We start from the raw sequence: 15,150 nt of genomic DNA on the forward strand, positions 1-15,150 counted from the left end.
TTACCTATATCTTCAGGTTGCAGATTACCTAACAGCAGTTTGCTCTATATTAAGTGCATTGAAACAAGTCTTAAAAATAGTACCATTGTCCTGATGTAACTGAGATAAAATACTCTTAACAACAAAAAAAAGGCAACTCTCCCTCTAAAGCATTGGTGTTGAAACTGAATGAATTCTTGTTTCCAAAGTTCCCATAACTGTTAAACGAGTTTGTACCTCTGGATTATTCACAGTCTGAACCGATTTTAACCAGCCATTGGAAACGCATTACTCACTCCAGGATGAAAAAAAAGACTTTTGTGAGTAGCATCACTTGACAGAATATCTTACTACACTATATTATAGGAGTAGATGCAGGACGTAGAACATTTCGGCCCTTTAATTGAGGAATATACTGTACCTATTCTTCTCGTTTCTGATTTGTATCGCCTTTAATTTCGATGGAAAGAACTAGTTGTACAATTATTCTCAGCGGAAAAAGAAAATTGACATTTACCCGGAACGACTTAAAATAACAAGAAACAAAGGCACAACCATTTTGCCAGTGATATCAGAAGACAAGGGGAAATGTAATCAGATTAGGAAACGTCTATGAGGGCAACCCATTTTTAACATTATTAGGGGAATAGACAGCCTATAATAGTTAATTTATCTGTCAGGCAGCTAGTAATTCCTTTTATTTGAATCATGAATGTGGATAGTTTTATCCAAAAATCTAGGACACTGTTCAGAAAGGTCTCTTAAAGCAAGATGTCCAGAACACTACACAGTTATAGAAAAGATAACAAACAAACGTTGTGCACAATGTGTGTCCTGTATTTAATAGGGTTTAAAAGTTGATCACAATGCTTTTAAAGTTAATTTAATTTGAATGCATTAAAGGCAGGGTTCGTAATTTTGAAAACTAGCATGATTTTGAAAGCAGCATTCCCTCAGGGCTTCGTCGACCCCCACATTATTCTTCGCTGTCGTCCAAGTGACCACTCTCTATTGGAGCTCTATTGGCAGACTTGGAATATAATGTTTATTGGTATGTTTTAATCAGGGACAATCGCCTACTCAAATATACAATGTTGGGGGTATTTTTACCTTTATATCTACACAGAAAGTGGGCATTCATCCACTCAGAATGCCAAGTTTCAATCCCATTTCTTCAGAAGCCATGAATGTGGAAATAAGACACTACAGTACATCTTAAAAGGGCCTTTAAGGTTGTTCAGGAGTTGTTTCTCCTGATGCTTGTTAATCCTAAACACGAGTCCTTGATGATGATATATACATGATTTTATCAATCATCTAATCTGATTTTTCAGGCATTTGAGGAAGAACTTCATTGTAACATCTTAAGTCTAAGAAAAGTAATTTGATTAAGTGAATACTTTTTCATATATTTTTAAAGATGTATGCTCTATCTGGTTAAATCATTTTATGCCTAAAGTGGTTTCCGTGAACTATGGGCATTGGACCATATTTCCCATTGGTATTAAGTGGTTAAAACTAGCCTGAAATGCCTTTACTTTTGGTGGCCAAAGGGCTTACATGTTCCTTATTTACATTTTCTTTGAAAGTCTTAAGCTAAAACTAAATAAACCCAAGTGTCAAACTTAACACCTTAGTGACACTTGTAATAAAACCATAATGAATCTGTTAACTCTTTACCATTACCTTCAAACCTCCAGTTAGAAGTCTCAACTGTCTCTTCAGCCACTTTGTTGCCTCTTTGCCCCTAAAGGCCATTGAAGATCACTGAGAGCCTGGGCTAACCTTTTGTCTCTTAAGTCATTTTGGGAGGGTTTTCTTCAAAGGGAGTCCCTTGTCCTACCTCTGGCCATGGACGAGCTTGAAAGGTTAGCTCCCCGGGCCATGTCTGAGTCCCTGACGCCACTGGCTAAAGGTTGTGTCCCGATCTGACTTCCTTAATTTGGTTTGTGTGTGTGGGAGTTTGGGAGTTTTGCCTATCATGACTACTAATGTCTTTTAGTAGCGGAACAAGATGTTAAGAAAGGCCCTGCTGAGATCATGCAGTAGCCACAAGCAAAAAGCATGAAGGACTCAATGAGGTGACAAGGTTTGAGTTTTTACACCCAAACCTTCAATTTCTCACTTGTTTTTTTGCTTTAGGATGTCACCGTAGATCTTATCCTGTCGTTTCTTCCTATCTAGGATGTTTTTGATGCATGTGTGAAAAGAAAGTAATAAAGGGAAAGTTTCAAAGCAAGTTAGATCTTTTTGATCATTCATCCTTATATTTAGGTGCTGCTGGTTGTATGCAAAGCCTATAAACATACAACTTTTAAAATAGAAGCAGTTACATAGTTTTAGTTCAGCTTCATTCTGAGCTGAATGTACTGTACAATGCAAGCTCCATGTGAATACATTCAGATTAATCAATAAATTTCTTTAACTTATAAAGCACTAAAGCAAACAAAGTTATATCATAACGTCACAAATAGAGCAGACTGTACTCTTTACAATCGACAAAAACTTTACTTTAATCCATCAGTGGCAACTTCCTCTTGGCAGAAAACCATGGGCAGAATCAGTTTCTTAAATGCTTTGGTACATCATCATTCTTGTGTATCTTTATCCAATTTGCATTGCATTCTTCTATGATCGTGGTTGAAATGTGACAGTGTAGAGACTGTACTCATGAGTGCAGCGCATGTCCACACATCTAAACGATGTAAAAATCTTACATCTCACAGTTTATTGCACATGGGCCTTAAACAAAAACATTGAGACACAAACACACTAGGGGTTCATGAATACAAATTATCTTGTTCTTGTTCCCACCTACGAGCTTATCTAGCCTCTGGGGAGACCTCCTGCCCACTCCCTCCCTCTTCCTTAAACACAGTTCCCTAAACCCAGCAGGAAGCCCCTACCGGTTCCCAACACACGGTCCCTGATGCACACCGTCCACTTCCCCAGCCACACAATACACAACCACTATCTAGACATTGTACCTTTTTTTGCCCCCTTTGAATCCTATTAGTGCATGAACTTAGTTTAACTGAAAAAGACTGTCGACTTCACTCAATTAGGCGTAATAGGATTACGTTGCTGGTATGGGCCTGGAGGTTTAAATAAGAGTGGAATTTTTGGCAGACACCTGCTCCATCCATTGTATTAATCTTATCAGGACTATGGAGTATCTGGGGCCCCGGTGACTCCCAGTGTTGTATGTTTGGCTAAATGGCTGCTCTTGGTGCATCGGCTTAAACCATCATGCCATCAGTGCCAGAAAAAAGTTACCTGTATAGGCCTAGCGTTGGTGAAAAAGGTGAAATGCTCTTACAACAGCAGCAACAATGCATGTTACTGAATAAACAGTAAATCTACGTTAGTGATGATCTTACAGTAGAAATAACAAGTAATAAAATGTAAAGTAAAATGCTTCTTTTTGAATTATCATTTAAGAAAAACCTCAATATGATTATCTTAATGAATTATATATATTAGCTCTTGGTTAGTAGGGATGGGTCCCAATTCTCTGCTCAAATTTGGACCTGGTTCCAAGTCAACAATTCATACCCTTTTGCACATGTGTGGCTTTGGACATGTTTGGACTATATCCAAAGGCTCCCAACTGGTTGTATTGGACACTTATCAAACCTTTTTGTCTTGAGTATGGTGACTTTGTTAACGTTGCAAAGAGTTAAGCTGTTTTTACACTTATTGCTTTTCACTCTTTTATCAATATTGTGACATGTACACATTAAAGTTTATAGTATCATCATAGCCAAACAGTCAACTTATTAGATGTGTCCTTCTCATCTTGCTTGCCCACCAAGGTTTCTCTCCTTTCCACGAGGGGAGAAGTAAAATAGGATTGTAAAGCAGATTAAGACCCCTATGATAACAATCTCAAGCAGTTAGATACTCTCAATGAGCTAATGACAAAGATCCAATCAGGTTAACGAGCTTGTCAAAATTAGTCGTGTAAATTGACATCTGAATCAGTTACAGATCTTAACGTTAAATATGGGAGTGAATCAATCTGTGGAGGTTTATGAACAGGTTCAATGGGGATATACTTCCTATTCTGTGTAAAGGGTCTTTAATCACTCGCGTGGCTTTAAGTCTGACCTTTAACCTCTCACGGGAGTAATATGGGTTTAGGTGGCTTGCCAATAAGGGAAAATTACCTCACAAGGAGAGAACTATATCCAAAGTTGCGGTAGCAGTTTACAATACTTCAACTCAGAAATCAAACCATGAGGATAAAGAGAAACATAAAATGTATAATACACAACGACAGCATGAGAAATCCCACCTGTTGAGATGGTAAAATGAAAACTAGCCCGCAGACAAGCTCAAATTTCTATGTTGGTAACAAAATGTATTTTCCAAAGTGAGACACCTGGGCATGGGTGTGGGTCTAGATTAAGATGAGGAAACAGGCCTTGCCATGTTTGGAGACTTGAGTGCTGTGTTAAAAACATTGCCCACTCATGCATTTTCAGTGGGACTTCAGTGTTGGCTCAGGAGGTGTACAACTGAAGAAGAGAGCCCCAAAGGACTGTCTCTTCCACCAAAAGTATCATTAGCGAAGACTCTTTTTCAGGATTTCATTTTGAATAGATTTTGTAGTTTAAGTACCACAAGTGTTTTCTGGCAACTCCAACAGCAATAGGAAATCTGAAATTTTGTCCTCGTTCAACTGTTTTTTTCAATGATGTTGACGCGATAAAGTTAAGTTGCCAATCTAATCACAGCAGATGGATTTGTGCCAATGACTTTGGGTGTGCGCAAGGTCCCTACTTGTCAAAGTCTTTTTTGACACTGTTGTGTAATAGCAAAATTCTGACTGTGGATAATGTGGAGAAATTGTGGAGAAAATTTCCTTGCTTACAATTTAGAAAGTAGAAGTCAGTTCCATGTGTATATGTCCACATGTTTTACCAGATGGTAACAAAGACCTTTAAGTGTAGGACTCCTCCTGGTTACTAATCACCATTCTTCCCAGGGGTGTCATACCAGGTCTCATACCAACACCTCACAATGTCTTTCCCGGAGGTCTCTCCATGTCCCTGTATTCTGTGAATAGCTATCTTGGTGGCCTTGAAACCCCCACCACCACCTCACCCTGAGGGATTATGATATGTTTTATCCAGAAGTGGTTTGTGTTTTGTTCTTCATGTCAATTATTGGGACAGTCCAATGGTTTGATCTCTGCTTTCGTCTGAAGGATAGAGTAGAAGAAGGTCAAGGGTGAGTGGAATGGTTGGCAGTGTGTGTGTGTGTGTGTGTGTGTGTGTGTGTGTGTGTATTGTTCAGATGGAGTTATGCCTGACAGCAGAGACTAAAGAATTGAACATAAAACGTTTAGAGGGCCATTCTGTCTAATCCTATTAGTGTCTGAGATAACCCTGCCATATCAGAAATGGTCAGGGGATGGACCTCTCTTTGAATTGTATCAATAAAAGATGAAAATTATCCCAGAATCACGTCGAAAAAATGATGACATTTGTATCAACCGCAATCAAGTGGTCCAGATGGTTGTTAAGGTATATGTTATTTTGTGGAGGAAGGACTAATGCATTGTTTGCCGCTGAGCTAAGATTTGTAAAAATGCATTAAACCAAGCTCCAGTCTTACACATGATTATAACATTAACAGCCACTTGTCGAGCCATTAGAGGTGTGTTAAAATCCCTTCCATCCATTTGTGTTTTTAGTAAGGGTGACTGCACTGGTTGCAAAAAAAAAAAAGAAATCCCATCGTAGAAAACCAAACACATGCTAGTTAACCTACTTCTCAGTGGATTTATGACCTTGGTAGTCATTCATTTATGGTCTATATTTGTAGATGTAAGCCTTCTTTCATACAGTACAGTACGATGTTCATGTGGTTCATTTTGTCTATATTCAAAGTTAATAGATGCTAAAGAAGGGTAAGCAATAGTCCCTACGACTGGGACCTGGACAGAGATGTAGCAATTGGTATTGATCATTGACACAAAAAATATGGAAGTAGTCTCAATGACATCACTGCTTGGGAATTACTGTCACAAGCTGGAAATGCTGTCACAAGCTCATTTGAGGTCAAACTAGTCACAGGAAAAAAGGTGGATCTGATACATGGTATCCAACTGGGGTTTTTTTGTTCCAGGCTGCAAACACGTTTATATTTTCTGTCAAAATTGGAATTTTAACATGAGTGTTAACAGGACTCCGGAGGCTTTTGGTGCTAGCCTGAAGTGGACACTCTGAAGTTTTTATGAACTTCATGTTGACTTCAACTCTGCCGTCTAAATATCTCTCCCTCTCTCCCTCCCAGATAACGATTAGCAAAATACCAAAGTTGTCACCACCACCTCTGTCTGATGTCATTATAGTTACAGTATGTCCAATTTTGAATACAGTCTATGGTTCTAGCTAGCTTATTTATGCTAATCAAAACATGGATTAGAGAGTACTATGGACTATTTGTTACCAGTGAGTTGAAGGTAGAATACACATTTTAGAAATAAAACAGTTTTTCCTTTACATGTGTTAATGCTTACAACAACAAATTATTATAAAATTATAAATTATAAATTATTTGTTATACGCTTCCTATTATGTGTATTGCCTATACACCTATATATAGTTCTGCCTTAAGAGGGGTGAACTGTAGATGCAGTGAGAATGTTGTCCCTTTAGGTAGGCTACAATTATCTCAGGTCACATAGAAAACACAATTTCAGCCTGTGACTTCATTTGATTAGCTAATCACATTGAAAGTACACGGTGTAAATTAGACAAATAGGTTGACTCGCAAAAAGTTTCCAAAGCCTGATTTACAGCAGTTGCTCTGTCAAGCATGAACTAAAATCTGTTAGCTGCTATTCAGTTAACATTTTTTAGTCGAATTGCATTAGCGAATATGCAGAAATCCAACTTGTCACTCTCTGCCTGCTCTCTGTCTCACGATACACTCTCTGCTGATAAACAAGGGATTCATGGTCACATCTGAACGCGTGATTTTAAGCAGAATTCATTGATTTCAAAATGTGGTCATTATATGAATTCCTTAGCAGAACTATAGATATTGAATACACATCTTGTCAGGCTTTATGTTTCATTAGTAGAAATGTTTTCATTTATTTATCATTTACGACCTTATGAAATACAGTAAAAGTAAATCTCTGCAATGGCTACCCTGCATTTTGAGATCACAGAGTTGAAAAGTGGTGACACCCTGGACCATTATGTTAGGGGACATGAAAATCCAGCTGAATCCTGCTTAACTGACCGTATATGGAATGGGCTCTAATTGCATGCAGTTGCTGGTGATAGCATGTGTGTTTTGCATTGACATCTTTAATGTTTCCAGCACATTGCACCATCTATCTGAATCATTACACCGGACTTCTGTCAGCTCTTATCCCTCCATTTATTCATCCGTGCATCAAGTCCAGCAGGCAAACTGCCGTTCATCCAGCCCAGGCGCTCAGCCAGTCCAGATGGGTGGTCCAGACCAATCACGGCTGGTCTCCCATGCTCTGGCTTGCTTTCGTGTCCCTGCTGCCCTCTCCCTCTTTTATGTGCTCTCTCCTCGTCTCACGCATACCTATGATTTCTTATCCTCTCTTCCGTCACACCAGTCTTGGCTAAGTCACAAATATTTCTCTTTTCTTTGTGATATATACATATACACACACACACACACACACACACACACACATATATATATATACATACGTATATACATGTGTGTATATATATTTTTCTCTCTCTTTCTGTACCCATCACAGCATGAGCTACAATTTATTTTGTAAATCAATTTGTTATTCAAAGCTAAAAAAAAAAAAAGGCCCATATATTATATATTTAACATTTTTGGTTATTGTTGTAAGAATGAGGCAGTTTGCATTGACAAAATGATGTCCTTTTTAAACAAACTGAGTCTTTCTTTGTCATAGTATGCACAGACTAGCTACCTGCGTTTGCAGAAATCTTTGCATGGCTTCATTCACTTCCCAGCAACACACCATAGTTATGTCTGTTTCCACCATGACTCATTGGCTCGGCCATAGATATTAGACACACAGACCCTGAGTTGTAGTGTTACTCACAATGTTGTGTGCGACAGCAGTTTCAGAACACACCACAGTTGTATTTAGAACACAGAGCTGGTTTCACACCACACTATTTAACATTTGTTACAGTCAACTGAGAATTCTGTAACCCTAGCAGTTTTTAGTGAAACGATCCTTCAGATTGTAGAACTACAATGTGCCTACGAATCTCCTGAAAAAGCTGACAACTGTATTTTTCAGACACTGGGATTTTGATGATCATAAAAGAACGGTTTCCTTTGTGGCTGTGATATGTGCTCTAAGTCTACACGGCATTTAGAAACACCAAGAATTTCATACTGTATTTGCACAAATACTTTTGTTTTGCTTCATGATTAAAAAGTTTCTTGAGCTACACTGCACACATAACTATGTGGCTGGTAACATTGGTAAATGGAAAAATGGACTTGAGCTTATAGAGCGCTTTTCTGGTCTTCTGACTACTCAAAGCGTTTTTACACGCTCATGTTACACCAACCCATTCACACACTGATGGCAGAGGTTATGTAAAGTGACCATCAGAAGAAACTTATTCCATCCATACACATTAATTTGCCTCCAACAAAGCAGCTGGAGCAATTCGGGGTTAAGAATCATGCCCAACCAAGGACACATCGGCTTTGTTGCTGCATGTGCTGGAGCTCGTACCCTCGACCTTCCGATTGATGAAGAGTCTACCAACCGAGCCACAGCCGCCTTTCCACTGATCCCACTGCAGTGCCGCAAAGTCGCTCTGCTGTCAGTAGGCCTCTGTCCTTTTTACATTGAAACCCACAACAGGATCAAAGTGTTGCAAACCAACAGCAGGACTATTACTAGCTCTGATGTCGACTCAGGATTTGAAACTGTTTCACCTCACCCTTTGTGTGTACGTGCATTTCCTTTAACAGGTGTAACAGACGTGTAACACTTCTGTGCCTGCAATTTAAAAGGGGCTCAAATTAAGGAGCGCAAACATCGGATTGTAATAACATTTACAATTCCAGGGCCCCAATTTGCAATGTTGCAATTTTCACATCATAAATATGATATGTAAACAACTCACTGCAAATATATATTCACTACCTGCATAAACCTTTTTTAAGAAATGACTGCCCAATCCAGTATCAACTTTGAATATAGTGACACAAACACAAAAAGATGTGCACAAGAAAAAAAACATAAATTCAAATATTTAAATTTGCCTGTTTGCTATTGAAGCCGTGATTTTCTTAAAATTCAGATTCCTCCGTTTGTTCCAGATAAAATAATGCAAAAACACCCTGTAGAATTCCACACACACGTTTATTCTTTATGGCATCCCTGCAGCAATGTTTTTCTTCACTCAAGGAGGATTTTCCCACGTTAACTATACCTGCGCCTACAATACGCCTCTCCTTCAGGTGGTTAAGGGGGGGCAGCTTGTTCCTTGAGGCAGTATAGAACTCACAAACACCCACATGCCTTTACATATGCACACAAACACACTGGAGCAACTTTAGCACATGAAAGGCCTCCTGCAGGACTCAGAAGCATGCTGCAACAATGCTTTGAAGTCTATCAGTCATCCATCTGATGTGAGGATGTTTTCTGTTCCTCTTGCTCTAATAGTCTGATTCATATCTCCCTTCCTCCCAAAAGAGACAACCACAGACAATCTGGGAGTCATTTGACTTCTTTTCACAATAACCCCTACGTGTCCCAAACATCCAAAATTCAAAATGTGCATCAAAGCAACCCAGCAATCCATTTTTCATATTTAATTCCAAATGGGAACTGCAACCTTTACGCAATCTAAAAAAAAATGCACACAGTATATGAAAGATTCCATGAATACATGCATTATGCATACATTGACTGGCATACAGTAATTACAGTGGCCAGTTATGGCTCAATGATCTGTCAAGCACATTGTGTAGGGTTTTTTTAGTTGCCTGGACAATGGTGCTACAATCCCCCGAGACGGAATTCCAAAGAAATTACCCCTTAGACACAGAGTTCATTCAAATAGCTCTTGACATGTTGAACAGAAGCAATATGGTTCCAAACAGGCCAGCAGCAGATATACTGAAAGCAACATATTAGAATGCTTAGTTTTATTTTTAACCCTTTTCTACCAAAAGCCTCCTAATAGCAGGGTTGAATAGACAACAGTGTGGCACTGATGGTGTTAACAGGCTGGAGGCGGTTCACCAGAGGAGGCCCACTGTGTTTACGATGGAGTCAGGATTCATATTGATGACAGCTGATGCATTCAATGGAGGTCTGTAATTATACATGTGATGACATTTTTTTAACCCGACAGCTCAGTAACTATCTGCCTGTGGTGATATATGGGCTATTAGAGGAGGTGTTTGGATAAGAAACGGTCACATTGATGGTGGATCTATTAAACTGGAGGTGGTAGCTGTTTGCATTGTGATCACAGCTCTTAGGCTGGATGCCATATAAAAGGAATAGAATGTAATGTGAGGAGTTCAGAGGGACAGTAAGTTACAATTACTTTCTTTGAAACAAAGCAACAGGAGAGGCCAGTTAATGTAGAGAGAAGTGGGCAAGGCATGGAAACATACTGGTATAACAGTGAGACCAGATTTTAATTACTATACAGTAGTACTTTGTGCTGTATAGTAATTATCAAAAGTAATTCTTAATTATTTATTGTCATCTAGAAATGCCCATGTGACAAGTCCTCCTCTTGGAGGATAAAAAAGTACAGAAATGTGGGTTTAGTTGGGCTCTACTTGAGTAAAACTAAGTAAGCCTTTGCTTTACATTCTAACAGCCCAATGTTAGCATACAGGCTTTATCAGCATATAAAAATGTATTTCTACCTCAAGCATGCTGATGTTAGCATTTAGCTCAAAGTGGTAGGCTTATGTTTATAACAGCCACAGCAGTTAAGTATCCAAGGCAGTCAGACTCACAGACATTCATCTACTGCTTGGATGGTCCTATTCCCAAAACTGAGTAGCTACAATTCCAAGTTTGGTGTATTTATGTACGTCAAACTGTAGTTTTAGTAACAGTTTAATAGCTATAAACTAAATGCTTAATATGTCATAGCAAGTGATCAACATGGCCTTATATGGACATCTATCAGTTTATGCTACAAATAATTTCAGCATTAATATGCAATGCATCAGTAAAAAGTCTTTGACCATCAAACCAACATTTCTTTCCATCCACCATGTTGTTTTTGGGTAGTTCTTTCCAAAATGTTGGTGGTTGTTTTGAATTGAGAGGCCTTTTTTATTTGTCCTCCCAGGGAGGAACATATTTTTGTTCCGACTGATAAAGGGACCTGGGGTTATTCCTGTTGAAACACCACTGATTCATACAATGTAACATTTTTGTCGCGGTTACCTACCTTCCATGTGTTTTCAGGCTGGTACCAAACAGGGACTTGTGCTCCACTGTAGCGTCCAGCAAAGGGACACTGAGAGCGAGAATAATGGATGGTGCCACTGGGTCGTGGGGAGCAGAACTGGGGCCAGCTATGCGGATGTGGTCCAGAATCATAAAATCCCCATTCGCCATTTTTCTGACTAATGACCCACTGGTTGTCTTGGCCGGAGCACGACTGGAACATTTTTGGACAACCCAAAACTGGATCAAAGCACAAACAAGGAAATGGCAATTAGGCACAATATTAACCAGCTATGTAATGAAATTGTTGAATTACCATTATTAAATCATTCTTCTTAAAATTGTCAGAGAATGGCAGAGGGAAACAAAACAGCAGAAAGGGACAGGCATTATTGGATGTGGAAGTGTGCAAGTGTATTTATGCATTCACCAATTTGCATGCATATGCTCATGAGTTCAAACTGTGTTCCAACTGTTACTCAAGATAGCTGTGCAGCAGAGCTGGTGTCCATAGTTAGCCTGGTCGCTAATCTTAAAAGCTGGAAAGTTTCATATCACTTACAACAACATTAAGTTCACGCTTTGTCGATTTTCCACCACATTAGCACAAATTCATCACAGTGTGGCAAGTCTGTCATGTCCAAACTAGGCCTATATACTCTTATCTCATCTGCCAATCTACAGAAGAGTGTATCCTGACATGCTTAAGATCAATGGCTTCCCAAAGAAAATGTCAACTATACTGACTATGTAGGAGCTTCCTTTTGGACAACTTTTTCCCTTGATACCTCTGTATATTATGCTGACTTTGAAAACTTTGTGGGGGTTTTTTTGTGGAAATGTGGAAATATTCAACTTTCCACAGGGTTCTGTGAAACCTTTTGAACACAGAAACAAAAGTGTCATGCTGGGGCTAAATTCTACAATAAATAAAGGGTTTCGTATTGGATTTGTGCTAGTCTTAGTTCTTCATGTTCATTGACTTCTATAATTCACACACAATATATCAAACTGATACACAGCTAATGTAATGTAATGTTAACCTACCACTCGCAGCAACACCGATCACAATAATGGGCCTTATAAGATCACAAAAGGAAAGCAGCACTTACACAGACACACACACACACACACACACACACACACACACACACACACACACACACACATCCACACACACTGATAGCCACCTCAAACACAACATGTGAGATCCTTTTTTCTTCTTGACGGCCCTTGTGGACAAAACAGGACTATTCATCTCTTTTCTCACCTTTCTTTATTTAAATGTTGAACTTGTTACTCAAGATGAACTGGAAATATTGTATTGTTATTTGCTTTATCCAACATCTACCCCTCAGCGGGGGTGACAGGCTTAAAAATGAACAGTATCATAATGATCAATCTTTTCCCCGGTAGTAATGTTGGCTTTTTGTTTGATTTGTATTTACCCAATGTGTGCTCTTTTTGTTGCTTGGTATGGACATGCATTACAAAGTTTTGCATTTAGCTCTCTTGTTTAATAATACAAATATTTTTTTTTTTTTTCTAGTGTAATTGCTGAAAGAAAGCTGAACAGCCTTAACTGGACTCCACTGGAGAAACTGGCCCAGAAGAAGATGAGCTGAGGAGAAGTTGCCGATAGCTGAAGGCCCCAGGGGAGCCATAGGCGCAAGTGTGACTTTAAGTAAGTTCTTCATGTCCAAATTACAATTCTTGAGTGCAAATTAGCTGTCTCTGCCACTGGAGTACTAATGGAGAATACATGCAAAATAGGGAATTTGTACATTTGCTACAATACAGAACTGATTGAACACAAAAAAGGAAGGTGAGAGAGTGGAAAATGTCCTGTCTTGTTTCTGCTTCTTCTCTTCCCTTATGTGGGAGGTTAATTGGCCAGGCATATGGCTGCCTGGCTGTCCGAGCGTGGTGCTAACCGTGTTTAATTGCCTTTATCCTGTTGCCAACACTGAGGAATACCTTCACTGCAAATATGCCAGGCACTTGTAGGCACTGTGCAAAAAAAAAAAAAAAAAAAAAATGTGACGATGACAGTGACGAGAAGCGGGCATGAGAAAACAGGGTTTTTTGTGACTTAGAGAAAGGGTTTTGTCCACCTCGCTGCATTCCTATAAAATGGTCATTTGGAACAAGTGGTATGTTTGTGTGGGTATAGCCTGAGTCTTTGTCCAAGGTTTGTGAGATTCTCTCTGTCAACCCATGAGCAAGGCATACTTCTTAAACAACAATGGGTAACAACAATGGGTAAGGGAATGCCAAACAACTAGATTTTTGTCACCTATTCCTCCTGCTGTATGTAAGTAGATTATATAACCTCACAGAAAGAGTTGAAATATGTGTCTGCCGGTATTTCATTTGTATTTTAGGCAACTAAATGTCAACTAAATGTGCCTGTTAATACTGAGCCGCTGACAATGAAATTGTATATTTTATAGAAATTATGATGTATCTCATGTGACATTTTATTACATGCTAACAGTTGTGGACTTTATTGAATTCCAAAATTTCATAAATAATAATTATTTTTTTAGATGTCATTTAAATCCACTGTATAAAACAACAAGAAGAACATTGCATGTTGTAGCATAATCGATTAATACGCTGTAAAGACTTGTAGGATTGCGATCTAAATGATCTTTTGCATCAGTTAATATAGCGAATAATCACTATTGTAAGCCAATCACGTGACATCATTGGTGAAATCAGTGAAAAACATTTTACTGTAGTTTCTCCAGTTTATTTAAAAGCCTTTATATAACCAGGCATATTCATCCAAGTTGACAAAAGGTAAGATGCCGATCTGAAATTGTTAATGTGTTTGTTTTCTTACGCAGAGTTAGCCTGTGGAGGTGTAAAAAGTTAGGAATGTTAATCCACTTTTGGCAGCATTTACAGCCGTCCAGTTGTTATTCAGCCAAGAAAACTGTCTGTGTGGGTTTTGGAAAATTCTAATTCAGAAAGAAAAAATAATCCATGACACTTTCCTTTGTTACTCTCTGCTCATGTCTTTACAGTTAAGATTGTTTAATTTTTGAGATTTTCAACATCAAATTTCAAATCATAGCTGTTAAAGTTACCATGGATTCAGTTCGTCTGCATTTTACTGCCTCGTTTACTTTGCTGGTGTTTTTCTCAAAAATACAAATTTGTATTGTGTCTTTCTTGTCTCCTTTCACCAAATCTGCAGCCCTTTACAGATTATGGTTCTGCAACAGCACCGTAACAAAGCACTACCGTTACGACCCTTGCACATGTTGCACATCGACAGTCTTTCCCTCATAACGTCTTTGTTACCATCTCCGATAGCAGGTCAGGGGCGTAACTTTTGGACTTTATGTTATTTAACGAAACCTGGGACGAAAAGGGTAACTAGTCACTGACAAATGCCCTGACTGTCTCAGGTGTCCTCCCCTCCACCTTAATTAGCTAACCGCAGCTAACAGGGTCATTTCTGATTGTCTTTTGAGTTGCCACGTAATGCTTACAGTGTAACTTCCTTGTTCTGAACTCTTGATCCTATCACCTTAGTGTGGTGTGAAGGTAATTCAGTAAGTGTTTATCACATTGATATTCATTTGAGCTTCCTTTTAATCCAACTGAGCGCTGACAGTAGAGCGAAAGGCTTCCAGCTGTGAAGCCTCGTGGACATTAGAAAACAACAGGACCCTGCTGTGAACATACATGAAAATCTGTCAAGAAACTTAATTGACTTAAAATGC

The 15,150-nt window shown here is 38.9% G+C and overlaps 1 protein-coding gene across 5 annotated transcripts in view; it reads left to right on the forward strand.

The window, feature by feature from the left end:
* The window catches only part of LOC306817653 (uncharacterized protein), a 196,653-nt gene extending 181,885 nt beyond the window's left edge, over positions 1 to 14,768 (forward strand). For 3 of the 5 annotated variants that reach the window (XM_079334710.1, XM_079334709.1, XM_079334711.1), the window contains one exon: positions 11,432 to 12,467. In XM_079334710.1, coding sequence (XP_079190836.1) covers positions 11,432 to 11,738 — 307 coding nt within the window. In that variant the 3' untranslated portion in view covers positions 11,739 to 12,467. Of the gene's footprint in view, positions 1 to 11,431; positions 12,468 to 12,962 lie in introns of those variants that run through there. The other 2 variants (XM_079334712.1, XM_079334713.1) reach the window with 1 other exon arrangement.
* Positions 14,769 to 15,150: the final 382 nt, after the last annotated feature.

Source organism: Symphodus melops, assembly GCF_947650265.1.
Source record: "Symphodus melops genome assembly, chromosome: 22".
NCBI classification, from domain to species: Eukaryota; Metazoa; Chordata; class Actinopteri; order Labriformes; family Labridae; genus Symphodus; species Symphodus melops.